Consider the following 13,864-nt stretch of genomic DNA (forward strand, 5'->3'; position numbering starts at 1 on the left):
TTCCTGGTTGGGTGTGCTGTTTGAGTATGATGCAAAAACCTTGTACTACAAAAAATTAAAGATGAAATAGTGTGGACATCAGCATGCCTATATTTTTTAGTTAAAGTCGCAAAATATTTTATATTAAAGAAAGGGGAAATTAAAACTAGTGGAAAAAAAACCTTTGGTCTATAATTAAATTAGTTTTTAAGTTCAAAGAATATTTTACAGTAACTGGACCAGAACAGTCAGCAGTGGCTCAATATTGTTTTTTTATTTAGCAGTTGCCAAATGTCTCCAGCATGACCTACTGTACATTACAGTGACGGTAGAAGTTAGAGATGTAATTTGCTTTGCAGTGCCTTCTGACTAAAAAAGAAAAGAGAAACAACACTGGACAACTCAAATGTAGGAAGTTTAGCTTAGAAATTCAAATGAAGGCCTTCTGTTATGTGCATTGTCCGAGCTTTGTTAAAGGTGAAGTATGAAAGTTTAATGTTTTTTTGTTGTTGTTGTTAAAATACATGATCTTAACCTAGTTTATTGTTCATTGACTACTATTAGTATGCCATTCATGGGTTTATCTCCCCCATAAGTGTAAAAATGTAACCTCCCAGGCGCCATCAAAACATTGACAGTGGTCCACTCAAATCCATCAATCTGTTTCCAGCTCAACCTATAGCTAGAGTTTGAGGTGTGGTGACTGTAACAGGCAGAGCCAGAGGGTGTTAGATGTTGTGGGACCATGACTCAAGCGTCAATGAATTTCCTGAACGGTTGTCCCATGTACTTTGGATTTTTTTGTGCAACTGAATGGCTGCTTACTGGTATAAGCATTTTATCAACCAATGGGTACTTGGAATACCTGTCCACTGTAAGTAGGTACTGATGTCCATGAATCTCAAATAGATCAGACGCTAGGAACTGCCATGCTTTTGTGGGTGTTTTGTGTGGAATGAGAGGGTTTTTTTTTAGTTGTGCATCTTGATGTTCTGCATAGGTACTGCAAGATCTGCACATTATTTATAATACAGATTGTTTCAAAGCAGCTTTACAGTAATAACAGGAAAGTAATGCAACAGTTTGTTTCTGCAGTACAGCAGATCTACTGTAGAAGAAAATAGTGTCATAGTCCAGCTTAAGTAAGTTCAGTGATGGTTCATTTTGTTGTAAAAAGTGATTAATTTCTTTCATTTATATATATATATATATATATATATATATATATATATATATATATATATATATATATATATATATCCGCTCTGGAGAAAACAGTGATGTCATCGTCCATCTCAGTTCAGTTCTCCTATAATGTTGTCGATGCAGGCAGATCAATAATACTGTTCAATATTAAATGTCCCCAACTAAGCAAGCCAAAAGCCAAAGGCGACAGTGGCAAGGAACTCCCTCAGGTGACAGAATAGAGAGAAAAAAAAACCTTGGGAGGAACCAGGCTCAGTTGATCAGTTCTCCTCTAGCCAACAAACAAACAGATTATTATTCACGGAGCATTACAGGTCAATGTCTGTGTTTATCTTTGTCCAATATATATTTTCTCAAGCCAACCTGCATGTTTTTTTTTTTGATACCTTGGTGGGCTGCGTGGACTTGAGTCAGAATGTCATTGCATTGTTCATGGGTTAGCATGGATAAGCACTTGTCTGCCCTCAAATACAACTCCTGCTTCTATAAGCTCATCTCGGAAAGGCCATTAGCTGCGTAGGTCTTTTGGCAGGTCTAGAATTCTGTCTGGCCATCTCTGATGGATGATTTCTATTAGTGCACTGAGCTTGGGGTCTTTTGCAGTCTCAGTTCTGAGAGTCTACCTCCACTGTGAGGGTGGTTGCTGGATTGTATTACGTTAAGCAAGCATCAACTGACACTGTTGTCTTTGGGTCATTGAAGCATTTCAAATACTCAGTGTCCCATATCCATTGTGAGTCACTTTTCAGTAATCCTCTCAGATTGTGGGCTTTATCCACAAACTTTGGTATGTAGGGTTACCGGTAGTTTAGCATGCTCATGAATCAATGAAGGTCACCTTTGCGTTGTGGTGTTAGCATTTTTTGCATATCGTGGACTTTGGCTGGGTCTGGCCTAATGCCTTTGTCTGTGTACAGGTTGCCAAAGAAGGATATGCTCTGTTGCTTGATGATACGCTTGTCACTGTTAAACACCAGACCTGTTTCCAGCTCTTACCATTAGGCTCATCAGATTCCTGTCATGATCCCTCGTCAGCCCCACATACACATGGAAATGGTCTTGGGACAAACTGAAACCAAATGTAAAGCGTCTCTAGCAGTATCTGTCAAAAGGAGTATGGAACTTAGTTAGAATTTGTGACTCCCTGTCAAGATTTATCGACAAGGTTCCGGCTTTTGTGTCTAGCTTGCTGAAAACTTTTACATTTGCAAATTTTGGGTTAAGTTGCATTTAGGATGTGTGTCTAGGCAGATTCGAAGTGATCCTTCTTTCTTTGTGCTGAAGGCAAGACTAAACCACCAATCTGTGTGCACTTCCACTTTTCGCAGGACTCCTTGATCAACAAGTTTGTTCTTGACGTGATACTGCATTTGAATGGTGGGTCGACGAATAGATTGGCACCTTCCTTTAGGATGAGCTTTACTGTGCCATTGAACCTCCCAATTTAATTTTTAAAAACTGTGTTGTCGGATACTCTCTTTTGTTTGTTTTCCCTAATGTCCATTGTTTTCTTTTTCAGCCATCGAATCAACATTTACTGTCACAAAGCTGAGGAGCTCACTTGGGTAGTCCAACCACAGCTGGTCCAGATACGTCAACGACATAGAACTTTGCATTTATCCATCGCACTTTTTGTAATGGCATGTTGATGGCTCCAAAGCAGGGGATGCCTCATCTCTGGGTGGTTTCACATCGATGCTATTCATGCATTTTGCCCTGATGTTGATGGAGTGAAATTGTTTTTGGCATGTATACTAATTGTCTTTAGTGTGGTCTACAATGTTAATTCTGAGCTCATCTTTGTGTTTGTTGTCCTTCCATGGGTTAGTGTGGCTTTGGCATCTGTTGCATATTCATGACTTCATTCTTCTGCACTGGCTGTCTCTGTTGTGTGCTCTTCTTAGAGCATATATCATTATATGCAGGGCACTGCCTTGGCTTGTGGTTTGTGTCACAGTTTTGACACGTTGTCCTTTTGTTACAGCGTGGACAATTTCAGGGTGTGACATGCCAAGCTGTTGTATATGTTCATTACCAGCTGTGAAGGCTTTGTATTTTTGCGCCTCTGCTTATATCGGCAATGGGGTGACCTTTAGGTTGATTCTTAAAGCATCGAAAGAAGTACTGGCAATGGTAAGTTCGACTAAATGGTCATTGAGCTTATCGTTGGTAAATTAGCATTTGCAGTGCTAAAGTTCGGGCTCTAGTCATGAAGTCGTCGATGATCTCTTTTGGTTTTTGTCTTTATTGCATGAGATGGAGCCTGTAGATTCTGAAGATCACATTTAACTTTAGTTGTCCTTCAAAGAAATTCCACAAGGTGTCAGGCTTTCTCTTATCTGCATCACTGAGCCCACTTGCATTGAGTTGTTTTAATCCTTCATCTCCAGTGCCTCTACATGTTTACATAGCTTGTTTTTCTGCATTTGTTATTTCTTCATCCTCCAGGTAAAGATTTTTTGTTGTTATTTAAAATAAAGACATTGCTTCACTCAGATTGGGGTCAGACCAGTTCATCATTGGTAGACAGTGTTGGGAAGGTTATATTGGAATAGTTAATAAATGAAGGAAATTAATGGAAAATCGACAAAAACACCAAAATTCTCTACAAATCGGCCACGATGCAGAAAAAAAGTGCTTAGCAATGAAGGGGTGAAATTCTAAAACATCAATAGTGCAAAACAGATCCTCAAACATTGTGTTCATCCGCGCTGTGCCGTGTCGAACTACAACTCACGTAAAGTTGATCATTCCGCGAATAAATGCAATTGCAGATTTCGAACAGAGATGGCGACAAAGAGGAAAAACTGCGGACTGCAGCTTTAAGTGTAACAAAATGCTTTCTCTGTATTCAGGTTTGACTGTAATAATAATGCAAAAATGTGTACATTTCTACGGAGCCCCTCTAGTCCCACTTTGTCAAAAAAAAATATTATAACTATCTCGTGGCCTCAAGATAAGTAACTCGTGGCCTCAAGATTAGTAACTCGTGGCCTCAAGATACTATCTCGTGGTCTCAAGATAGTATCTCGTGGCCTCAAGATAGTATATCGTGGCCTCAAGATAGTATATCGTGGCCTCAAGATAGTATATCGTGGCCTCAAGATAGTATATCGTGGCCTCAAGATAGTATATCGTGGCCTAAAGATAGTATATCGTGGCCTCATCTTGAGGCCACGAGATAGTATCTTGAGGCCACGAGTTACTATCTAGAGGTAAGTACTAATCGTACTAGTACTAATCCTCAAGATAGTAACTCGTGGCCTCAAGATAGTATCTTGTAGCCTCAAGATAGTATCTTGTAGCCTCAAGATAGTATCTCGTGGCCTCAAGATAGTATCTCTATCTTGAGGCTACGAGATACTATCTTGAGGCCACGAGATAGTATCTTGAGGCCACGAGTTACTTATCTTGAGGCCACGAGATAGTTATAATAATTATTTTTGACAAAGTGGGACTAGGGGGGCTCCGTACATTTCACATTAAAAAAAAAACTTTTTTTATAAACCTTGACAAAAAGTATTATTTGAGAATAAATAAAAAAACATTCAAATCCATATCTTAAAAGTAAGTAATTTTGTCCAAAAACTACTAGAGAATTCACAAGCTTCTCCATAGAGAAGTAGACAGGCATCTAGAGGTAACACCATGAAATTACATGTTTTATTTTATTTTCTCTTAACAGATGGCACTTATCTGACTTAAATTAGATTTAAAAGGCCTAGTCTCTATATTAATCTGAAATACTGCATTATTTGAAAAAAATATTTGTAAAAAAATTTGAAAAACCTTTTTTGTATTATTTTCAATGGCAAAAAAACCCCATAATTATTGCATAAATATTAATAAGTACCTTAAAGTCCTCTCAAAATACAAAATAAAAAAATATTATTGAACAAAAATAAATTACATTGGTTTTACTGCGTGGAGGAAGTTCGAAGATAACAAGCGTGACTCCCAAATGAGGAGCACCAGAGGGTTGAAATGTAATAAGTAGTGCCACTATTTCAATTACTTTATTAAAGCAATACAACTTATAATATTTGAGTACTTTTTTATTACTTTTTTAAATTTCTAACAAAGGTTTTCAACTGTTAATCATTTTCAAACACTTAAACCATGCAGGGTTAACCAGTACTCAACACTGATTACTGTCAGACTTTCAAAATCCTTCATCACTTGAATTAATAATCATTTAATTTTAAAGCAAAGCCACCATTAAATCACACTTTAGCGCCTCTTTTTACTTTGAGATTGTTCTGAGCTTAAAGACAGATTTCTTTTTTTTTTCTTTTTTTTTTTCTTTTTTCAGCACTGCACACTGTAACACATTTTTATCATGGTGGAAACTCTCAGACAGATTGGAGCCTAAAGCTTTCCGCATCAATGTGGATTGATGTAATTGGCTGATGCGGTGCGACGCAAGTTCAAACGAGAGCCAATCAGAATAGCATCGCTATACTAAATGGCCTTTAAATAGCAGGAGGCATCGTGCACATCAAAAACAGGCAAAGCAACAAATCAACATTATTAATTCAACACATCCTAGAATTTTACAGAGAATATTCAGTATAAACCCCCTTTTAAATCATTAAGATTTAAGATAAGTAACTAATTCAATCACAGTTCTGTCTACAGCGCATCAAAATATGGACTCTCTCATTATCTGTAATGTAAGTTCAAATAAACAATTCAACAATGAAAATTCAGAAGAAACACAAACTTTCAATAAATATTTTGATAACCAGTATAATTGTTCGCTATGTGCAATGGAGCCTCCCTCGCCTAAAGGCTACAAAACTGTGGTTGTTTTTTTGTTCTTCCTGTCTTAGAAGGGCGTTTTGTTTTTTCATTATCAGTGGTTATGTTGCTCTCACCTTGATGCGTCTTTCTGTATCACCTTATAGCCAAAGGCAACATTTTGTCTCTGTGAAGGTGAAGGTGCAGTGAAGGTTTTCCAGGAAACGGGGTCAATGTTAAAAGCCATCACCGACTGAGATGCTAAAGTGTCCAGAAGTGATAAAAAAAGACTGTCAAACAGTTTCTAGTTGCTAAATCGATTAAAATGTATAAAATTGAAATTTCCATTCCTGCTTGCTGATTGGTCAATACAGCATTGCAGCCATGCTAAAATACATGCTAGTAACAGATGCCAACATCGGTTCAGCAGCTGCTGGTTATTTCACTGTGTAGCACCAATAGAGGCAATTGACAAAAAATAACATAACAAATAACATAAAATATGTCTTGTAACCATTAAAAAACCCAGAAAACCCAGTTTGTTTGGTTTCCTCTTAAGTGTAATTGTTTCTTAATACGGGTAAATGTGAAAATGTGTCGTACAGAAGTTATTATTTGCAGTGGTTTTCTCACAGATGCGTGTTTGAGTGTGAAATGTGTGAAGGCAGAAAGCTCATATGAGACAGAATTAGACAGAGGGGCTTTTAGAGAAGGAAGTGCATACTTGTTGCGATTTATTCTTGCCTTAAAAGGACAGTTTTTCCATCCTCATATACATTTAATATCTGGTCATATGCTACTACTTTAGAAAGATGGTCATGGTTTTGATCTTATGAGGTCCAAAAATTAGATGTCTAATTTTTTTACGATCAACAATGTCTTTGAATGTAAATCTACTGTAAAATTAAAACTAAAAGAGCTTTAAACTTAATTCCTACGATATATTGTGTTTTTTTTAAATCACTCATTCATCTATTAATGTACAACATGATTATTGCAATTCATTTCACTGCTTTAAATTTGAACAAATATAGACTATAAAGAGAATGTAAAGCCAGTTTTACATGGTGAGATGATGATCAAATCTCACTGCCATTCATTGCTTTCAAATCGTAAAAGTGAGCAAAAAGATTTACAAAAGAGTGAAAATAGGCAGCTATTGAGGAAACGATGGTGTATACAAAATAACTAGGCTAATAAAAGATAGAGAAGAAAATAAATAAATATCTTACCACATAAGATGCATAATCTGATACAGAAGTTCTGGTCCATAATATCATCTCAAGTGTATATATAGAGGATGCATGAGGTGGGACAGTCAAGGCAATAAATGGAAGTGAAGATGTGTTTTAACTTGACTGAAAGCTGACTCCCCATCGCGCGTGACGTCACTTCACAATTCTGTTCATCAATTCGACGGTCGTTTCCACACAACTGCCTTGTACAAATATACCCACTTGCGGTCTTTGCACTTGACCACTTGTCTACTTCCATGACGTATTTCCACTATTTGGCCCAAGTGAAGTAGGCGTAAAAACTAGCCCTATGTATGTCATTATTCACCATTAAACAGTAGCCTAATGTAAATTATGTTTGCAATGGAGTGGCCTGGATTGGTGTGAAACTCTCGGCCTGAAATTGTGTCCCAGGCCGGCATTAAATAATATGTGAATATTTGTGGCTTGTTTAAACAGCTGGATAATTGACAGTGTACTGCAGTGCTGTGGATGTTTTGCCCTTCAGGCAGGTGTAACCCCTCCACCCGGGTCTCACTCGACCCTCGAACCCGGGTCTCCGGCATGAGAGTCAGGCGCTCTAACAAGGAGGCTAAAGACTGCAGCCTCTGGCATCTGTCGCTAGAGAGCCTTTGAGATCACAAGCACAAGCGTACAAACCTCTGTTTAACGTCTCATCCGAAGGACGGTGCTCTTTGACAGTATAGTGTCCCCGTCACTATACTGGGGCGTTAGGACCCACATAGACCACAGGGGGAGCACCCCCTGCTGGCCTCACTAATACCTCTTCCGGCAGCAACCTGGTTTTCTCAGCAGGTCTCCCATCCAGGTACTAATGTAAGAGTTCAAAGTGTAGCACATTATATTAAAAAGATTAATGCTGATGTTATATTTGAATATTTCAATGTTAATTCAGCAGTATATTGTGTTAAAGTGGATGTTGTTGGAGGACTTTTATTATGATGGGGGGTACAGAAAGGAGAGCGGAAGAGAAGGAGTTAATAAAGAGAGCAAGGAGTCTAAAAGAAGAACTCGTCCGTGTCCGAGGGTTTATTTGATATATTACTAAAGTTATCTTTAGATTAAAGCCCCGAGAACACCCACAGACAAGTATTACACTAAGCTCACCGCTTAGCTTCAGTGGGCAACCAGTCTTGGGCTACAGGGTGATATGGCTGCTATTAACATCATGATGTTTAAAACCAATTACCAGTGTGCACATTAAAATTCTCATGTATCTCAAAAAAGATTAACTTAATTACAGTATTTGTATAATGTCCAGAGTTTAGATAGCTTTACTCCTTGAAAGTCTTTGTAAAGTTTAAATTAAACTGTTGTGTTCCCCTGTATGAGTGAGCATCAGTAGTCATGAGTCGCATTGGTGTGACGTCACCTCCCCTCTTTGATTGATTGGCTAGAGGAGGAGCTGTCAATCTAGAACTAGTGGACCATGGTGACGTTTAAGCACGCCCTAACTTACATGAAACTCGAACTGCAACATTTGGGAAAGCAAGTGCAGAACATGGAAAGAAGAGCGAAGAGAAAAACAGCACAAGCGTACAAAAAATATGAGCAGAAAATGCAAGAGAACACAAAGTACAGAGTAATAAAACCGAGGAAAACAGAATTTTTAAGAAAGCATGACCATAAGTTTAAGTTTTGTGCAAAATAATTTTTAATGTGTTTACAGTTTTTTTCATGCTCGTTATTTTTTTATTCACGCTTATTATATTTTTGATCTGTGACCATGTTGTTTGCTATTCTGATCATTTTGCATTTTTTTTTTTCAGTTTGTGCAATATATTTTTACGTGTTTCAAAAATTTTGATTGGCTGCAATACTTTAGATGGGATATTGATCCCATAAAATAGCAGCATAAACAACAGAACAAGAGGATTTATCATCATCACGCACCAGCAACTCTTCTGTGAACGGAGAAAAAAACTGTATAAAATATAAATAGCCTAGTGTGGCGAGGGGGGGGTGGTTCAGCAAGGTCTGTGACAAGAGAGAGAATCGAGAGACGAGCGGCACATAAGTAGGTCAAGTGCAAAATGACGTACACCTGGATCTCGTTGCAGTAATTGCTATGGGAAACCGGATAAAAGCCACCTGGAAACGTGAAGCAAACAGAGAGAGAGTGGCTGTGGAACAGTGTGGACGTTTGTGCTGCCGGAGAAGCCAGAGAAGCTGCTTGTGAGAAAATTATTGGAGAAAGACTGTGTTTGAGAGCGCGACTTTGTTATTGGTTGAGAAAGTATTGAATAAACAATCCACAAGTTCCACAGCAAGACGGTATGTCTTCACCAGATGGTGGCGTCCTCGGGGGTTACCTTCGATCTCTCTCTCTCTCTCTCTCTCTCTCTCTCTCTCTCTCTCTCTCTCTCTCTCTCTCTCTCTCTCTCTCTCTCTCTCTCTCTCTCTCCTCCCCTGTTGTATTCCCATCTCTCTCTCTCTCTCTTTCTCTCAAAACCTGTCGCTCTACCTAGGTCTCGTGTCAAACTGCCGCCGCAAGCCCCACCCCACTGGAGGGCGGGACAGGGACAGGAGTCCATGGCTGGTCCTCATCAACTCCGACAGCAGCACCGCTCTCATTTCCCTGTTTTCCCCACGGCAATTCCATGACCCACTTCCTGCCACCAGGGCGGCGGCAAGGCCTGAGCCGGCCTGTTGCCGTTGCGGGGACCTGGGGCACTTTGTGGACCGGTGTCCAGTGATGGAGGTGGGGACGTTAGTCCGGGTGCCGGATGTTCCACAGGCCACCCCCGATCAAGCCGGGTTATACAAAATACCTATGAATATTAATAAGGAGGGTATCTATCAGGCTTTGGTATATTCAGGTTGTAACCAGACCTCCATCCATCGAAGCCTGATTCAGTCAGGGGCATTGGAAAAGTGCCACATGGTTAAAGTGAGGTGTGTGCACGGAGAGGTGTGTGGTGGAATATCCAATACGGGCAATAACCATACAATTCCGGGGAAAAGACAATTGTGTTGAGGTGTCAGTTAGTTCGTACCTCAGGCATCCGCTAATTTTGGGGACAAATTGGCCAGCGTTTCAGCATTGGGGTGTTTGACAGAGGATGTCTCTTGGGGAAAATAGCACAAGGACGGGGGGCGAGCGCACAGGTGGGGGAAGCTCTTCCGGGACCAGTGGCATCTGATCCAGGGGAACCGAACGTCCTGGAAAGGGTGAACATCTCCAGTCGTGATGATTTTCCCCTGGAACAGTCCCATGATGAAACCCTAAAACACTCGTTTGAACAGGTCTAAGCTATCGACGGACAGCTTCTCCATCCTGAGCGAGCACCCTCATATCCTTATTTTGCCATCATAAAAGATAGGTTGTATCGGGTGACCCAAGACACTCAGACAAAAGAAGATACAACCCAGTTATTACTACCACAAAGCTGCCGGGAAATGCTTTTCCAGGTGGCTCATTGTAATCCCATGGCCGGGGATTTAGGAATGGCAGCCACGTTAAAATCGTCTAATGATCCGATTTCTCAGGTCGGGCATTTACGAAAACGTACGCAGATGGTGCGCGTTGTGTCATGAGTGTCAGTTAGTAAATCCACCAGCCGCCCCAAAAGCGCCATTGTGCCCTCTCCCTCTTGTGCAGGTCCCCTTCAAACGAATTGATATGGACCTCATTAGTTCCTGTGGATTATGCAACGCGATATCCGGAGGCAGTCGTGCTCCACAGCATCTCAGCGAAGAGTGTGGCGGACGCGCTGTTTCGTTTAATCTCCCGAGTGGAAATCCCAAAAGAGATTCTCACTGATCAGGGCACAGAGTCTATGTCACGTACGCTATGCAAACTGTACGAATTGTTGGGCATTAAATTGATTTGCACTAGCGTCACCCACAAACAGACTAGAGACGGCAGTGAGTGGAGAGGAGGATCTCAGACCGGAGGCGAGCCACAAAGTACAATCTCTCGCTCTGGCCCCGGGAGGAGATCACTTTTCTCCCTCGCAGCTCAATGATGTAGCAAAATTACAGGCAGAGTTTGCAGACGTGTTTTCGCCCCTACCTGGCTGAACCAATTTGATTCAGCACCATATTGAGACGGAGCCGGGCGTGATAGTCAGAGGCTTTGTGTGCTCCGATAGTGTGCAGACGGCCATACCGGCAATACCGGTTACCTACCGGTTAAAGAAAGGTTGTTCAGATGGAATTAGAAGCGATGCTGGACATGGGAGTAATAGAGGAGTCACATAGTGACTGGGCGAGCCCGATAGTTTTAGTGCCAAAAACGAACGGCTCGGTCTGTGTTGACTACTGCAAGTTGAACGTTGTGTCGAAATTCGACGCATATAAAAAAAGCCTCGGATTTACAAGTTGCTGGATCGGCTGGACCCCATTGGACCTAACGAAAGTATATTGGCAGATCCCCTTATCTCCAATGTCTAAAGAAAAAACAGCCTTCAAAACGCTGTTCGGATTGCACCAATTTGTTACGCTTTCCACGTTTCGGCACCTCATGGACCGAATTCTTCGGCCCCATACTGTATGATGCTGCTTACTTGGATGATAACATCATCTACAGTAATGATTGGCAGCAACATATGGGGCACTTGGGGGCCGTTCTGAAAGCGATGAGGCTGGCCGGTATGACATCCAACCCGAAGAAGTGTGCATTTGGACGTGTGGAGGTCAGATATCTAGGGCTTCCACTTGGGTCACGGACAGGTGCGTCACCAAATGGAAAAAACGGCAGCAATTACAACCTGTCCGAGACCCAAGACCAAAAAGGCGGTGAGACAGTTCCTGGGGCTGGCGGGATATTACAGAAGGATTGTACCTAACTATTCGGACCTCCCCAGCCCGCTGACTGATCTCACTAAAAAGGAAGTACCAGACACGATCCAGTGGACGGAGCTGTGCCAGCAGGCTTTTACCCAGATAAAGGCTGCTCTGTGTGGCGAGCCGCTCTTGCATTCTTCGGACTTTTCTGTCCCTTTCTTGTTACAGACTGACGCGTCGGACAGGGGGCTGGGCGCGGTCCTGTCACAGGAGATGTGCTGTGCATTAGTCGGAAGCTCTCTAATAGAGAGACTAAGTACAGCACCATAGAAAAGGAGTGTTTAGCCATCACGTGGGCCGTTCTCACCCTCCGCTATTATCCCTTGGGGCGGGAGTTCACCCTCTGTTCGGACCACGCTCCCCTGCAGTGCCTCCACCGCATGAAGGATTACCAACGCCCGTTGGTATCTGGCACTGCAACCCTTTAAATTTCAGGTGATCCACAGGCCGGGGGCGCAGATGGCTGTGGCGGATTTTCTCTCCAGAAATTGGAATGGCTCCCCGGCCTGAGTCAGGCTTTGGGGGTATGTGGCGAGGGGGGTGTGGTTCAGCAAGGTCTGTGACTAGAGAGAGTCAGGAGATGAGTAAGTAGGTCAAGTAGGTGACGCACAACTGGATCTCGATACAGTAATTGCTATGGGGAACTGGATAAAAGCCACCTGGAAACAGGAAGCAAAGAGAGAGAGAGTGGCTGTGGAATAGTGTGGACGTTTGTGCTGCCGGAGAACCCAGAGAAGCTGCTTGTGGAAATGATTGGAGAAAGACTGTGTTTGAGAGCGCGACTTTGTTTTTGGTTGAGAAAGTATTAAATAAACAATCCACACGTTCCACAGCAAGCCGACCCTGTCTCCTTCCTTCACTACTTCATTGAACTTTGCTACACCTAGGTCTATATGCGAAATATATTTCACATTGGGTTAGGGTTAGGTTAGTAAGGTTTAGTTCTTCTACACATAGAAGAAAGTTCTGTCTAGGCTCTGCCTCGGTACGGTTTGTGTCGAGCTATTTATTGGCCGTTTACTGGCTGTTTGATGAGAAAGAGATTAAAAGTAGTTGCTATAAACTGTAAAAATTCTTACAACTGTATCAGATGACTATTATTCTGTTGCGGGGAGCTGAGAAAGAACTGATGACAGCACGGCTTGATCTTTGGTTGACCAATCAGTGGAAAGGGGCGTTTTAATCCCACCCATGTAGAGATTGATTATTCAAGCTGTTTATCCATTTTGGTTTTATTGTGTTTCCATTTGGTGGATTAGAACAAAGTGTAATAAAAAAGATTTGTTTATTTATGTTCATGAGAAGGGACGAATATGTGATAAATGAACGGTTTCTTAGTTTTTCCGTTTAGAAGACAAAAACGAGAAAACAAACTATCCGAAGGTACACGGACCGACATCATTTTGAACAAAATCAGGCCAAAACGAAGGCTCAATTCTTTCACGTGGAAATCTTTTCCGGTTCATTTCTCCTGTGGAGTCCGTCGAGGTCAGAAGTCTGCGTGTGAAAACACACTGGAGAGCTGCTGATTTACAGTAGAATATTAAGTTGTACTTCTTATGATATGAGACACTGACACTGTTTTTCACGTTTCAATGTTTAATTTTCAATGTTTAATTTTATTTCAAACACAAATTGAAGTATGCATAAATAATGACACAAAAATAAGTGTAATGGATAATGCCAAAATTATTTCCTTACTAACACTAAGTGCCATTTTAAATATGAAAAAAAGCTAAATAAACAATATCTTTATATAAAGCAGAAAGCATTCATCATTTTTAAAATCTGTAGTTAACTGTGATAAGAAATCAGAATAAAAAGTAACAAAAGGCAATTGCAACTTTTTTTCTCACAATTCTGACTTTTTTCTTTGCAACTGCGAGTTTATATCT

The 13,864-nt window shown here is 41.0% G+C and overlaps 1 protein-coding gene across 1 annotated transcript in view; it reads right to left on the minus strand.

Annotated features, from left to right (window-relative positions):
• Positions 1-7,292, minus strand: part of LOC130080610 (integrin alpha-X-like) — a 55,028-nt gene extending 47,736 nt beyond the window's left edge. Inside the window, exons 1-2 of the mRNA XM_056246043.1 lie at positions 7,158-7,292; positions 6,176-6,186 (exon numbers count right to left, since the gene is read on the minus strand). Of these exons, the coding sequence (XP_056102018.1) occupies positions 6,176-6,186; positions 7,158-7,197 (51 nt within the window). The 5' untranslated portion in view covers positions 7,198-7,292. The remainder of the gene's footprint in view (positions 1-6,175; positions 6,187-7,157) is intronic.
• Positions 7,293-13,864: the final 6,572 nt, after the last annotated feature.

This window comes from Rhinichthys klamathensis, unplaced genomic scaffold (assembly GCF_029890125.1).
Source record: "Rhinichthys klamathensis goyatoka isolate OS25496 unplaced genomic scaffold, OSU_Roscu_1.1 h1tg000035l_1, whole genome shotgun sequence".
NCBI classification, from domain to species: domain Eukaryota; kingdom Metazoa; phylum Chordata; class Actinopteri; order Cypriniformes; family Leuciscidae; genus Rhinichthys; species Rhinichthys klamathensis.